Here is a 15,314-nt window from a genome sequence, read left to right on the forward strand (position 1 = left end):
TGAAGCAGAATGCACTGGCTAAACTACAGAAGAAGGTATAGTAAATATCCAAGAATCATATTTTAGTGTAAAGTTGAAAATGCTTATGGGGTAGTGCAGCATTTCCATTTTTTACACATTCGAGCCAGATTCATGGAAAATATGCTTAGATCAGTTAACAAGGTTTGAACAAATAACCTTAAGGTTATTACTTTGATCATTTCATGTATCTTTTATATAAAATAGGTAATATAACACGGCACAAAATTACATGCAATGAGTACTCCACAACGGTAGGCGACGCTAATTCTAAAATCTTAGAATAATTTGATCTCCTTGAGACCGGGTGTAGTTCCTTCTGGAGCTAAACAGTCCAGAGCAGGAAACTGTTACAATATTTGTTTGATACGTTTTGTTAGATGGTGATGGCTTTTGTTTTGTGTTGAGAAGGTATCTCTTTGTGAAATGTTTTACAATGCTGTACAAAACATTTTAAAACTAAATCGGCGATGGAGAGCGTTGCTGTGTCCAGTAAGATTTAGTTAGATATAATCTGATTTCATTTTATTTGTAATGCACCGAGGTAAGAAACGTTTTCCCCATATTTCCAAGCGAAATAAAAACCAACATGGTATTGAGGCAAATCTAGTATGTTTAATCAAGCACTAAAACGTTTAAATCAAATGGATGTAAAGTTATATTTTAATCCAAAATGTATTTATCACCTGCTGCTGTATTGATTTGAGTACCAGTACAGATTATTAGTACATTGAAAATACATTCTAGCTATATTGTTATTTCTTGTACTAGCTAGCTAGTTTGTATGCCAACACGACGTTATTGTTTCTTTGATATTTTACTGAGATAAATACGGAAATTACAGGAAGTGTTACTGTTTATTTTGAGCAGCGTCATTCAAAGAAGTGACGCACTGCTACTGCATTAGTTTACCGTGAAAACCTTTTCCTTCCATGTTTTATGTAGGGACTTTCCTTTGGAGACTGCAAGCTACATAAATATTTGTGGAATTACACCAAACAATTCAGAGGCGACGACAGATTTAAGTAATAAGTTGTTTGTATTTGTTTTACCAAGCTTTATAATTCCTGATGATTTGTTTAGCTCTGTAGGGGTTCTACGAAACGACGAGAGGCTACCCGCCTACAGTGACTTTTATTGGATAACCTGTGAAGAAACGTTGGAAGCCGCCACTTCATTGGCTGAAGGAGGTGTCAGTCGAATGGTGCAGTCTGCAGGTGTCACGATTAACCATTCCAAGAAAGTGACCCATCAAGCCAGAGCTGTTACAGGGACAATTTCCAACGGTTTTTTCCGCAAAGTACAGTCGGGGAACGAGTAGAAAGAAGCTACGGTTTAAAAAGGTTGAAAATATCACGATTTTTAATTTTTGTTTATTTACTGTTGTAACATTTAAAGTACATCATAGACGACTGTTGTATGGAGTACCTGTAGTTGAGCGAATTAAAAAAAAAAACAGGAGACATTGTTCCTAAAATGAGTGACATTTAGCAGTTTTGGTGCATGACCTGCTCGTTTAGAAATGTTTAAGGACAGAAGTGCAGGATAAACACATCTAAGCAAAGACCAGTTTTCAGAAGGAAGGATACAGTAATCAACTGACACAATCTGTTATACAGTATATTGTAGCAATTGTGGTTAACACAGACAGGCGCATCACACAGGGCGAGGCAATCCATACACAGGCGGAGGGCGGGCGTGAACCCGGGACCTCTCACACTAAAGCATAGCGCCGATACAGATGTACACAAGAGCCGGCTCCTCTGCTTAAGTCTTCGTGTGTGATTACGTGACCTACCAGCCTTGCTGCTGCCTTCCCCCATGCACGCTACAATATAATAACTACAATAAATGTCTTTTTCAAGTGTAAAAGTGAGCTACCAGGTGCAGAGATGGGATATGAACCAGAAACACTTGGCTCCTAGCCTGGTTTTCTTGTCTAGGCTACACTGGCTCACTAAATTCCAAAATAAGTAGTACTCAGAAACAAAATCAGTCAGCCACTACAATGTATATAATGTCTCCTTTTAAAATGTGCACCCAAGTTTTGCATATATCTGCAGTTTGATTATGGTAGAATAACTGTAAAAAGCAAGACAATTACATACTTCTGCTTTTAGTCATTCCATGATTGTTTCTGAATAGTTGCACTCAACTTTCACGCTTTGACAAGTCTAGTGGATCACATGGCAGCATGTCATGAGACCACATTGATGAAGCTATGTATGGACATTTGTGTATGAGATGCTATTTTGCATTGTGTGGATGTAGTTCATGATGGCTTTCTTTTTCATTGTACTGACACCTGTAATTTGTGATTTATATTCTTGATAGGTGAGATGCGTATGTTAACATACCTTGTTTCTGTTTTTTGTTTTTTTTCTTAGTACAGTACCTCTCTTGGTATGGTGCTTTGAAGATCTGACACTCATCATTCCTAATGGAACCAGACAATGATGTTGCACTGGACATTATAATCACAAATGTTGTGTGCGTTTTTAAAACAAGATGCCATTTAAATCTAAGAAAGATTGCACTAGAGGGATCAAATGTGATCTACAAGCGTGATTTTGGGGTAGGTGTTTTCATTTTCTGACATTTTTATTACCAGCCTTATAAATAAATGGTAGTTAATGCAAAGTGTTTTCTAGGTTTATTATTAATATGGTACTTTAGTATTATAGACTGATTTTGAACAAATAAACCAGTGTACTGTAAATATGACACTTGAAAGTACAGCAAATAAGTTATTTATTGTTCGCTATTGACTGCTAAGGATCTTTCAGCCAATCAGAGAGCTTTGCCGGCTGTATGCCACATATATCACAAACGAGCCATATTCATGATCTCAATTGTAACATACTGAGTTCCTACCATGCTTTATTCTACTGCTGGGACAAAGATCCGAATATCTGAAAAAACATTTCTTGACACAGATTTGAAGGCTAAAACAGGTCACATGCGGGTGTAATTACAGCATATTCCCATGGGTTGGAGCTTTTTTCAGAAAGAGGCGAATCACTTGTAGCTATCTATATGCCACTAAAAAAAAAAAAAAAACGGTAGCCATATTTAAATTCGCAATAAAGATGACTGACGCGGTATATCAATAGGTGAATCAGACACCAACACTTATTCAAGTGGTGAAAAAAAAAAAAATACCGCTAGGCATCAAACCTTCCGAAGCACAGCTACTGGACATAGAAAGAAAGAAAAAAAATACACTGAAGTCCACTGCCTGGGCATCGGGTATCCTTTGTATGCCACTGTCCCAAGTATTTCAAAATGCAAACAACATCTTTGTTGCCACTGGAAATAGTACCGCAAATCTGGCATAGATATCTCCTGTCACTACTCCCAGATCACAGAGGATGATTAAAAAAATGTAAAAAAAAAATCTTCCCCAACGCTGTCACCTGACACTGCCGCAGGTCTTATGAGAGGTTTGTTTTGATGTCAACTAGGGAGGGTTAGGTAGGCCAGGTTGTCCTCGGCTCACCGCGCACCAGTGACCCCTGTAGTCTGGCAGGGCGCCTGCGGGCTTGCCTGTAAGCTGCCCGAGAGCTGCGCTGTCCTCCGACGCTGGAAAAAAAGCGGGCGGCTGACGGCACACACTTCGGAGGACACGCCATACTTTACACTTTCTGTAAATTAATAGGTGCTTTGGTGACATTCTCCAAGGTCCTCTTCTCCATTTGTTGTTCCTCTAGTTTTCTGGCTTATGTTCTTTCTGCTGCTTTATTGGAATAGCTGTATTTATTGGTAAAGGTCAGATGAAGAGTTTATTTTCCAAAGTGCAACTTGGTGTTAATTGTGGACTTCATATATGTTGTTTTAAGCACAACTGGTAGCACTTTTTTTTAAATTATTTATTTCTTAGCAGACGCCCTTATCCAGAGCGACTTACAATTGTTACAATATATCACATTATTTTTTACATACAATTACCCATTTATACAGTTGGATTTTTACTGGAGCAATCTAGGTAAAGTACCTTGCTTAAGGGTACAGCAGCAGTGTCCTTCACCAGTGCCCAAGCACTTTCAAACATGTAGTTTGTAGCAGAACCGTGTTCATTCCAAAGCCATTTCTTTGTTTTATAAATAAAGGCAAATACACCATGCTCTTAGCAGATTTAAACAGGCATTGTAAACCACATTGCTTATCTGATATATTGCAATTTTTTTTCTCTCTCCGCAGAAGGTTTTAATGAAACTAAGAAAACCCAAAATAACTGCTTCAATATGGTCCTCAGGGAAAATTATTTGCGCTGGAGCTACAAGGTAAGGTTGTAAAGCTAGAGAAAGTGGTGGTGATTTTAGACAATACCACAGTTCTGTCCCAGGACCCTTATTCTAAGAACAGGGAATGTTATGATACAGAAATTAAACGCTACCAATTTGATGAGATGCACCCTAAATTTGTGTAATGATCATCTGCTTTTTTAAATCCATTCCTTATTTTATCTGCTAACTATTACAGTGCAGAAATAATATTCCCATCATATATGTTGTGTATGTTGTGGAACACTTTAAGAAGATGCATTCCACTTGAAAAATATTACACAATTGGGATTGTTTTGATAAAATGATTAACAGATAAGAAAGGTGCTACCAAATACAGCTAATTATAATGAATACATTTGCAAGAAGACAATTTCTACCTGTTGGTTCAATCCAACGACAAATTAAAACTGACACCCCTGCCCACTTAAATAACTACCATGTACTTTTATTAATAGAATGGAATGCTGCTTTGCTCTTTGGTCTTGCCTTGTGAACTTGGTAAATAACAATTAAAAAAGAAAACCCAGTCCTGTTCAATTTTGTAGTTTCTTAGCATTGATTATCAAAAGCATTTGTTTAATGAGTGGTGTCCTCTTTTTCAGGAGAAGCAGATTATCCATGGTTTTGGTATTATAGGTAGTCAAATTATTTGAATGCGTTTCAGAATTTTTTGTCGACTTCTTTTTTATTTCACTTTTTCCAATGTTAAGAGTTGATTATAATAAAATAAAGAGTTAAGATGCCCCCCCCCCCCCCCCCAAGAGTAGAAGACACTCCAGGTTGTTCAAGGTATTCTTAATAACCTATTTTTCTATTTACAATTTCTTTAGTGAAGAAGAGGCTAAGTTGGGTGCCCGGAGACTTGCACGGTGTCTACAGAAACTAGGTTTTAAGGTTGTTTTTGAATATTTATTATTTGTGTACTGGATTATCAATTTGAGTGAATTTTAGAACTGAAAACACACACAAATACTGGAATCAAACAAAAACTGTATCACAGAACTGTATTTATGCTGTATCATAATATGTCAACACTGTGTCACCATTAAGTTGAATGTACTGTATTGTTCAAAAGCAGGGAGACATAATAGGTTAGATTCTCAAAGCTAGTTAATCCAAAATATATTGATTTCTAAAAGAAAAAACCCCACCAATTTCATTTCTCAAATGAATAAGAAACAATTTAAAGCACTATTCACAGGGGACTAAAAATCAGGAGTCTCAGAGTTGGTCGAAAACAGAGGATGTCTAGAAAACCTCCCAGATTAGTTTTCATCAAGTAAAAAGTCAGTAAATTCCAAATGAAATGGGATGTTGTGGCCAGAGAAGGCGCTTTTGTGCATGATTTGTAAACAATGAACTGAGTGTAAATAACTCATTTTGTTGTACCTTCTTTTCCAAAGGCTAGAATAACCATTTAGTCCCTTGAGTGATAGTATGTATTTGCATACATATCTTCAAAAGCGTAATTTTTATTTTTAAGAGTCACCAATTATGTTTTGTGTTTTTTCGCCTGTCCCCAATTTGGTTATGGACAATTGTTGCGTTTTACTGAACTGTAGAATCTCAAGACAGATCATACCAATTTTCATGTTATATTATGATCCTACAGGAACTGCTGAATTTATCCTGAAATCATGTGAATCACTACAATTTAATACAGGTGGAGGCCACTTAACTTGGTGTGTGATTTTGAAGGCTATTGGTTAGACCTGAGCTAATTTAGGATTGCTATTACAAGGGGGGTGGACACTTATCCAACCAAGCTATTTCAGTTTTTATTTTTAATTAATGTTCTACAAATTTCTAGAATATTTTTTTCACTTGGAAGTTGTGGGGTAGGATGTGTAGATAAATGAAAAAAAAAACTATTTTAATGCATTTTAATTCCAGGCTATAAGGCAACAAAAGGTGAACATTTTTAAAGGGGGTGTAGACTTTCTATAGGCACTGTATATATCTATACACATTTTTGTACACATTTTTATTTTTATTTATTTTTACTTCCAACAGGTGAAATTTACAGAGTTTAAAGTTGTAAACGTACTGGCTGTATGCACAATGCCATTTCAAATCCGACTACCAGAGTTTACAAAGAGCAACCGACCCCTGGCCAGGTAAGTCCTGTATGACCACTTTAACATTTGGCTTTGTTTGTTTGCTCACGTCATCATTTAAATTAATTCACTTTTTTTTTTGTTTCAGTTATGAGCCAGAGTTGCACCCTGCAGCATTATATAGGATTAAAGATATTAAAGCTACACTACAGGTTTTCTCAACTGGAAGCATTACAGTAACAGGTAAAACAATCAGCTTCTCAAAAAGAAGCTAATGTTATTTCTTTTAAGAGCATTTTAAGGAATAAGTTCAGCTCAGCATCAATGTATAGCAACTTAAATATGTTGTGTTGTAAATGAAATATCTGCATAACCTGAGAACAAAAATAAACCACAGGTAACAAACTTGATGGAAAATGGATGGAAATTGATTAACATCACAGCTTATCACTCTGTTAAATGTTTTTTTTATTTATAAATGATTAGGCACAATAATGTAAACTCTTGGAACTCGATACTTTAACATTGTTTTCTTTACTGTTTTCTGTTCTTTTGCCAGCACCAAATGTACAGTTTATCGCCACCGCTGTTGAACAGACCTATCCACTGGTGTTTGAATGCAGAAAGATCCATATATAAATGTTTTTATATATATAATTGTCTCGTTTTTAAAATAAAGCACCTTTACTGCTACAGTTTCTTGGAAATGGACTGGGTAATACTTGGTATACTTTTCAAATATTCAAGTCAGTGATACAATTCTTTTTCTTAAGTATTTTATTAATAATATTGTATTGTTCAGTGTTTACATGACATAAAGCTGCTGCTTTCAAAGACTTATCTGCATTGCAGTAATATATTGGTTCACTAACAGGGCTGTAATGTGCACTCTTGTAAACAGTCACATTCTGTATGTGAGCATGTGGATTTTATTTGAGAAATGTCTTCATATTTTAATGCATGGACACCAAAGAAGCAAGCCTTTCCATTTTGTTTTAACAATACTGTTCTTATGACTGTATAACGTAACTACATATTTTGTATCTATGTAAAGAAATGAAAACTTTTTTTTTCAAATTGATTATTTAAAGCAAGCATGTACTCAAATATAAAACTAGAAATGTATTAAACATATTTTGGACAGAACCGGTATATTACCATACAATACAATTAACCTTTCCCCATATTTCTCCAAATTGCCATCCTAAATATTTGTATATCTAAGGCAGTACCCTATGCTTCTTTAATAATAACATCTTCTGTTTTGTCACTTTGTGCAGTACATTTATGAAGACACTGTATGAAAACCATTTTAGATATACTATTGAATTTTTTATTTTGTACAATAAAAACAAATATCTGAAGGGAGTGTGGTTTTATTTCTTTCATTCTTCAGGGATCTATTTTCAAATCTCAGTTTATAAAATTCTGGAACAAAAAATGATTGTATGATCATTAACAGTAATTATTATGTATATAACTTAATAGGTATGTTGGTATTACTATTGTAATGAAACTAGTTGGTTTGGAGTATCAGAATCTGGGGATATAGAAAGGTGGCTGTTCTGTCATCATGTTGATTCAATAGGTTAAAGAGTATCATTTTAATTCCTTTTTCCCGGTAAAAGGTGTTTGCTAACATTAAAAGTGGTTCTGGGTTCTGTTCCTTCAATACTGATATTTTAAATCTGCTTTGAGTTGCTTGAGCTTGTCCTGGGTGCCGGCACTGAAAAGCTTTCCTCGTTCTATTGAAATCATGTGGCAATGTGACTTTGCCAGCCTGGTAAAGCCAGGTAAAAGCAGATTTAGGGAAACAAATATAATAACTCAATATTGGTGCGAACATATCCCAGAACCACTCCTAATCATTGCAAACACCATGAAATAGTAAGGGATATAGATATATAGATATGTGTGTGTATAATTATTATTAGGGTTTGATCACGGATTCAATGTTAACAAATATTTGCCCTTTAATAACCTTTAAGTCTTTTGACGGATTTGCCTGAAAAATGGTATACGCTGTCCCATGGGGTAGATCTCTTGATATGAAAAGGAAAGTAACGTTCCAGTCACTTGTGCGTTTTTTTGCAATTTTTTCCCTCGTCCTGCAGCAAGACAGTTTGGAATTTTAAACAGAATGTTTTTGTGGTACAACATGAAAATGTGACTGAGTATACCTGCATTTGTTTCATATAAAAATATTCATCTGTTCAAAAGTTATTCACATTTTCATCCCCCATTTTTTTCAGTGGGATTTCTACTTTTTTATGTCTGATACAAAAAAAGAAAGTGGCCATCACGAAAAAAAAAAAAAAAAAAATTTCGCAAGGCCACCACCTTGTTCCGTTTTTTTTCCCAAATGTTATAAGTCAGCAGCTGGGCTGCAGACAGACACAACAGTGGGTCAATTGCAATCATTTGGACATACGATGGTCTGCCATGTGTATTTAAAAAAAAAAAAAATATATATATATATATATATATATATTATAAAATGTTAATAAATATACAGTTTAAATATTTTTTTCGTGAGTATGAAAGAAGAATTGGACCTCATGAAAAAGGATTTGGGATTTTTTTTTATTTTTTCACAAGGCCAATTCTTTTTTCGCAAGCGCAAAAGAAGAATTGGACCTGACAAAAAAGAATTTGACTCTTAGTTTTTTTTTTCAATATTTTTTTTGTGAGGTTCTTTCGTTCTCGCGAAAAAATAAATCTCTCACTACACCGGCTTCATTTTCCCTGCCTGCCTGTCAGTTCTGTGTGTGAGGTGATTACTTCACTGTTGCGGAGAGGCGTGAATGCAGCATGAGCCTATAGTAGGGCTACTCTCCCTCCTGTTTTTTTTTTCAACTGTACCCTAAATTACTTAATTGGACCAATTAAGTGCTTATTAGAAGCTTCATTGGTCCATGTGGTAGGGTGTGGGAAGACACAAGACAGACACCAAGTTCAAAGATGAAACGCTGGCACAGGCGCCCAGATTTATTAGGGTAAGCTTGTTTGGCAGGTGTTTCTGTTATAGTTCGGGGCACTCTACCAACAATGGTATTGTGCCCCGTCTTCACACAACACACACACAGATGTGTAATCCAAAGAAAAAATAAGTGAAAAGGTGAAAGGAAAAAGGAAAATAAAATACTTTAAGGAAAAACTACAAAATAAAGTGTGCAGGTTTTTACCGCGGCTCGTTGCTCCCTCTAGTGGTGGGAGCCCTGAGGAACAGGCACTGCTCTGCACCCTCTCATACACCGTGGGACGGCTCAGTCTCACTAAACTCACTATAGTAGCACAGTAAATAACCCCTGTGGCTTGCTTGCATCCCGGGTCTGTAAGCCTTGCACCGGAATTGCCACTCCGTCTCTCCGAGTCGCTGCTCCAGAGCCTCTGATTCTCAGGATTCTGCCGTGAAGTCACGCTTCACTATATTTCCTGTATGAGCCAGAGAGTATACAAAATAGTATACGATTTCCTCACAGCTGAGTCCTGTCAACAAGACATTGCCTGACAGTGTGAGAATACACGGAGAGTACAAACCCTCTACAGGCTCCCGCATGCACCTAACAGTCAGTCCAAATCCCTCCCCTCTCACAGTCCAATTAATCAATTTAGTGTATAGTGTAACAAAAACCAGGAGGGACAGCGGCCCTCCAGGACCAGGGTTGAGTAGCCCTGGCCTACAGTGTAGTGGTTAGCATGTTTGCCTAGCATGCCAAAGATCACTGGTGAAAACTTTTTTTTTATGTTAATTATACTTTTATACTAACATAATTTCTGAGTTTTTGTTCATGAGTGCGAACATCCAAAATGCTAACAGCGTATTACATTTTATATATTAAAAATTGTAATGGTTATAGTAAAATTAAACGTCTTTGCTTGAAAACTGTCAACTATTATCTTATTACATTTAAAGAAAAAAAAAATTGCATCATGTTATGGGGATGTTTCTCATCGGCAGGGACTGGGGCACACACTGAGTGGCTAAGGAACAAAAAGGGTAAATGTCCTTGAGTGGCCCAGTCAGAGCCCCGACCTAAATCCAATCGAAAATTTGAGGCATGACTTGAAGATTGCTGTCCATCAACGCTCCCCAAGGAACTTGACAGAGCTTGAACAGTTTTGTAAAGAAGAATGGTCAAATATTGTCAAATCTAGGTGCACAAAGTTGGTAGAGACCTATCCCAACAGACTCACAGCTGTAATTGCTGCCAAAGGTGCTTCCGTCAAGTATTAACTCAGGGGGGTGGAGACTTATCCAATTATGATCTTTCAGTTGTGTATTTTGAATATATATATTTTTTCTCAATAAAACTTTTTTTCCCCTTAACAGCGTGGAGTATGGTGTGTAGATAAGTGGAAAAAAAAATCCTCATTTAAATGCATGAAACTGAGGTACTGACACAACAAAATGTGAAAAAAGTTCAAGGGGGTGTAGACTTTCTATAGGCACTCTGTGTGTGTGTGCATATATATATATATATATATATATATATATATATATATATATATATATATATATAAGCCTGCTGTTATCTCTACTGGGCCTGGCAGCCATCAATTCCTTGGTTTTGTACAAGGTAGGAGAGATTTCATCTTGAAGCTAGCCACAGCGCTTCAGCAGAAACATTTCGATCAGAAAACTGCAAAGCTGCAACCAGGCTGCAGCAGCTCAACCTGGATTCTGTGCTGCGAGTGACACACATGCAAGATAAATCATACATTACATTCACTTTAGATTAAAAACTACTTATGTTTTTACAGTTTTTGTATGTGCATGTACCTGTTTACAAACTAGTTTATTTTTTAATGTTTATTTTATTATAATTTTTAATAATCATTTTATGTTTAATTGTTCATTTAAATACGGCGTTTCGGCTGTGCAAATATTTGATATGTTGTGCTTGAATAAAACTTTTGAGGTGTATCCAATAGTTTGTCTTGATGGTGTTTAAAATGTACCGGTGGTTGTAGGTATGAGTATAACCGCGATGGTTGTAGTGTTGAAGTAGTCCATTAAATGTACAGTGTGTGTGTGTGTGTGTGTGTGTGTGTGTGTGTGTGTGTGTGTGTGTGTGTGTGTGTGTGTTGGGGGAGGGGGGTCTATGTTTTGTATGGCCTTTCTGCTAGAGATTACGTGAAATTAAGTCAGAAAAAAGGGATTTTGACTGCTGAAACCTCGTGAGCCACAAGCACGATTCCTGCTCCAGTTTAAATGGGTTTTACAGCTATTTTTATCGTTAAAATCACGCTTCCAAAAGGATGTCCTTTTGCAGTTTCACGATGTATTCGTGTGACAATAGTCAGGACTATAGAGTGGATTTTCAATTGCATGTAAACCAAGCCTTTGAAGCATGTGAAGCTCTGCCAGCATTTCATTATAATGTGATGCCAAATGTATACACCAGGGGGCGCTGCAGTACTGCATATTATCTATGCATACCAAATGTCCTGTTCCTCTGTACTGTTAATTTTGTAGTAACATAGGCCCTAAATAACCTGTCATTAAGACAAATTAGCATTACTTTATTAAACGAACCTGTCACTAAAACAAGCTGACCAATCATACTTTATGTTGTGTATGTGATACTGGAATCTGAGAACCATTTACAGAGTCAGTCCTAACGATGCATGGCCTTGATGTTTACAAAGATTCTCAGTAAAAGCATAGCATGGTACAAAGTAGTAGGCTAACTCTTCTGTGGAAATAATAAATTATGGGACATGTGAGGCGATAAGACCTATGGTGAGCAGGGGTATTGATCTAATTAAATTTTAGTGGAAAAACACTAGAAAAGTACAAGAAAGTTGTGGTTCTTTCTAAAGAGGTATAAACCACCCTCTCATTGGTCTGCTGTGCCTTTTCTATCATCCTTCATCTGGAAGCTGTGATGCTGGGGCCCCTGGTTTGTTCCTGGTAAGGACTGCCTCTGCTGCTTGTTTTATGTTCAGGCTCTGGATTGCATAGAGGTGGCCAGCCTGTTTCTGTAACTCGATACAGATACAAATGGGGACAATTATCCTACCAGTTAATTCCTATATTTGAGCAAGACTTTTAATGAACACATACTATCAGAAGATTTGGTGATGGCCACATTGTAAAGAGACTTTGTGAGTATCTTTGCACACCTCAGTTGTTAAGCTAATAGCTTTGGGTTTTACAGACAGGAAACTGAAGACCAATGATTAAGGTGCAACAAGAAAACTGACTGTTTTGATTTCACTTCAAGGATTACTACTTGTTTGTAGGAAACTAACTGCTTGTAAAGGAAGAGGAGGATTACAGAACAGTTATTATTTTATTTCTTAGCAGATGCACTTATCCAGGGCAACTTACAATTGTTACAAGGTATCACATTATTTTTTACATACAATTACATTATTTTACATATAATTGCCCATTTATACAGTTGGGTTTTTACTGGAGCAATCTAGGTAAAGTACCTTGCTCAAGGGTACAGCAGCAGTGTCCCCCACCTGGGATTGAACCCACGACCCCCCGGTCTGAAGTCCAGAGCCCTAACCACTACTCCACACTGCTGAAAGTTGTGGACTTTCTGTAAAATACTGTAAAATCTGTTTTTGTTTTTTCATCTAATTCATCTAACCATCTTGTATTATTTTTGCTCCACATGTACTGTCCAAGCTTGTATATTTGTGATTGAAATAGTAGGCAATCACACCTTAATTGGGACTTGGATGCATGCCCTTTCCTTTCCTTTCCTAATTAAGTCAGCTATATTTTTAGCAATTGTCCCTACAATTACATGCAAGGTCCTGAAGATTCTTATATTTTTAGTTGAAAATACAATAATTACTTCCATGCAACCAGTTGATGTAAAGATCATCTCTCCATTAACATCAACAGTGTGTCTTATACTTTTACTTGGTCCCATAATAGAATCCACAGGATATGTAATAATTTACACATTTCAATATTTTTTGTTTACATGGCTTACATTATATTGTATTTACATTAATGGTCTCCAACAATCAATACATATGAACTTCTTGCAACAGCTTCTTATCAACATTATGTTCCTGGGAGAGATGTTTACTACTTGACACACAAAAAACTGGAGTGAGCTGGAATGAACTGGTTTTCTTTAATGTGGTTTCACAACTATTTTAAACAGTGACTGCAGCTCATGGTTATGTAATACACCTCCCAATGCAATACAGGGGTGCTTTAAAAACACCAGTAATCATCATGTAACAAATGTGTACAAGCAAGGTTATAAATATTTATCACACCAAAATCTGGGACACTTACGGAATTGTAAAGGTTTTCTGTGTCAAGCAGATCAATATATTTGTACTTCATTTAATTTTGAAAAAAACAATTACTGGATTTGTTAGCTTGTGCCGGACAATTCTCCACTGAAAACACTCAAGTTAAAAGCTTAATAGCTCCTACCTCTTGTTTCTTCATTCCTAAAGTGGATATCAAAATACTGGTTATATTTACAGTCATTTATATTGTACAGCTAACCTATTCTTGAAATGGTGATGTTTATTATTAAAAAAAGCCCACTAAGTGTTCAGTTTTAAAAAATTAAAGATGAAACAATAAAAGAAGAAACTTTAAAAAGTCATTCACATTTATTGCAAACCTCTGGTCACAAATGATACATTTCTTTAAAAAAAAAAAAAAAACACATTTAAATTACAGTACATTGCAGTGGAACATGCAGTTACTTGCAAGCTTCCTTACACTTTTTAAATATATAATGTTACAACTAGTTCAGCAACTCAAATGTACAGAAACATAAAATGTACAATGTAATATGGAATGTCAAATGTAGACAAACTATAGTTAATGCCCATTTCACAACATATTCATACACATATAAAGACAGTGAAAGACTGGGACTGCAGATGGGGCATTTTATTATATTTTTGGTCCAGAAACATATATTTATATATTACACAAACCTTACATTTAGCAGCAATGCTTTTCACAGCATTTTGTAGATTGTTACCAATTTTATTTCTGGATCAGCTGGCGATCTAAGGTTTTAAAACAATAATTAATCTACAGCAATTTCTCATATTCCAAATATGGAATAAACAAACAATGTCGCAAGTTGTAGTGTCAGCCCATTTTAAAAGTGGGTTTGATGTGCAAGCCAGTGAACACAATGACCAAGTCCACATGCCACACCCAGACCTTTGTTTGCATTGAATTAGGTCCACCCAATCCAGAAAACAGACAACTCACTCTGCAGAACACAAATTTCAGATCAAGACAAAAGTGACCTTGTCGAGAAAAAAGGCACATAGCAGATATCCTCTTGCAACACATTCAAATTCCCCAAAAAACTCATTGTTAACAGGTTTCCCTGGTGCGGGAGACACCATACAGTTCCTGCGACAATTGCACCCAGGAAGACAGCACCAGTTATCTTGGGATCAAGTCCAAAGAAGAAACATTTGTGCTCTTTGAAATCTTCTTCCAGCCAAACTGAAGACCACAAAGCTGCCTCAAAAGATGTGCAAATTGCTTCTACCGGTGGGCATAAAGCATGACCAATCCGTCAGTTTCATGTAAGTTCAATTAATATTTGTTCGTTTACAGGTAAGAGTCCATAGACGGGGCATAGGAGAATCCCAGAAACGCTTCTGCTGCCTCTTTGATGCTGGCAGTCATAAGGGCGCTGTCTGGAGACCGACCAATGGAGCTGGGGACTGGCTCATCTGTGAACTCCGGATCGAAGTGCCGCAAATCATTGGGGCCGGTCTGGAGGAAAAAACAAAAATTAAAACGGACTGTAAGAAATTGAACAAATTATTTAAACAGTGTTCATTTTATTTGGTTAATGAATAATTGGATGACATTTACCGTAATCACCATTTACAAATACATGTTTAAATGTCACACTTCTGTACTTTCCATCATTTAACTAGTATGAATCATAAGAATCACTGCAAGCAAGTTTAGTTTCAGTTGAAG

At 36.3% G+C, this 15,314-nt stretch overlaps 2 protein-coding genes across 8 annotated transcripts in view; one reads left to right on the forward strand and one right to left on the reverse strand.

Annotated features, from left to right (window-relative positions):
- Positions 1–333: 333 nt before the first annotated feature.
- On the forward strand, positions 334–7,725 carry LOC117402472 (TATA box-binding protein-like 1). Of its 3 annotated transcripts, none has more exons than XM_034003650.3 (8): positions 334–562; positions 1,102–1,361; positions 2,406–2,593; positions 4,219–4,301; positions 5,135–5,198; positions 6,318–6,421; positions 6,510–6,604; positions 6,921–7,725. In XM_034003650.3, the coding sequence occupies exons 3-8, from the start codon at positions 2,459–2,461 to the stop codon at positions 6,998–7,000; spliced, it is 561 nt and encodes a 186-aa protein (XP_033859541.1). In that variant the 5' UTR covers positions 334–562; positions 1,102–1,361; positions 2,406–2,458; the 3' UTR covers positions 7,001–7,725. The 3 variants fall into 3 exon arrangements, with proteins under 3 accessions (XP_033859541.1, XP_033859542.1, XP_058880158.1); XM_034003651.3 differs by having other exon boundaries at positions 2,411–2,593; XM_059024175.1 differs by having other exon boundaries at positions 338–429.
- A 6,216-nt stretch (positions 7,726–13,941) lies between these two features.
- LOC117403374 (serine/threonine-protein kinase Sgk1) overlaps positions 13,942–15,314 on the reverse strand; it is a 50,361-nt gene continuing 48,988 nt past the window's right edge. For all 5 annotated transcript variants that reach the window (XM_059024176.1, XM_034005484.3, XM_034005481.3 and 2 more), the window contains one exon: positions 13,942–15,101. In XM_059024176.1, coding sequence (XP_058880159.1) covers positions 14,934–15,101 — 168 coding nt within the window. In that variant the 3' untranslated portion in view covers positions 13,942–14,933. The remainder of the gene's footprint in view (positions 15,102–15,314) is intronic.

The sequence above is a fragment of the Acipenser ruthenus genome, chromosome 5 (genome assembly GCF_902713425.1).
Source record: "Acipenser ruthenus chromosome 5, fAciRut3.2 maternal haplotype, whole genome shotgun sequence".
NCBI lineage: Eukaryota > Metazoa > Chordata > Actinopteri > Acipenseriformes > Acipenseridae > Acipenser > Acipenser ruthenus.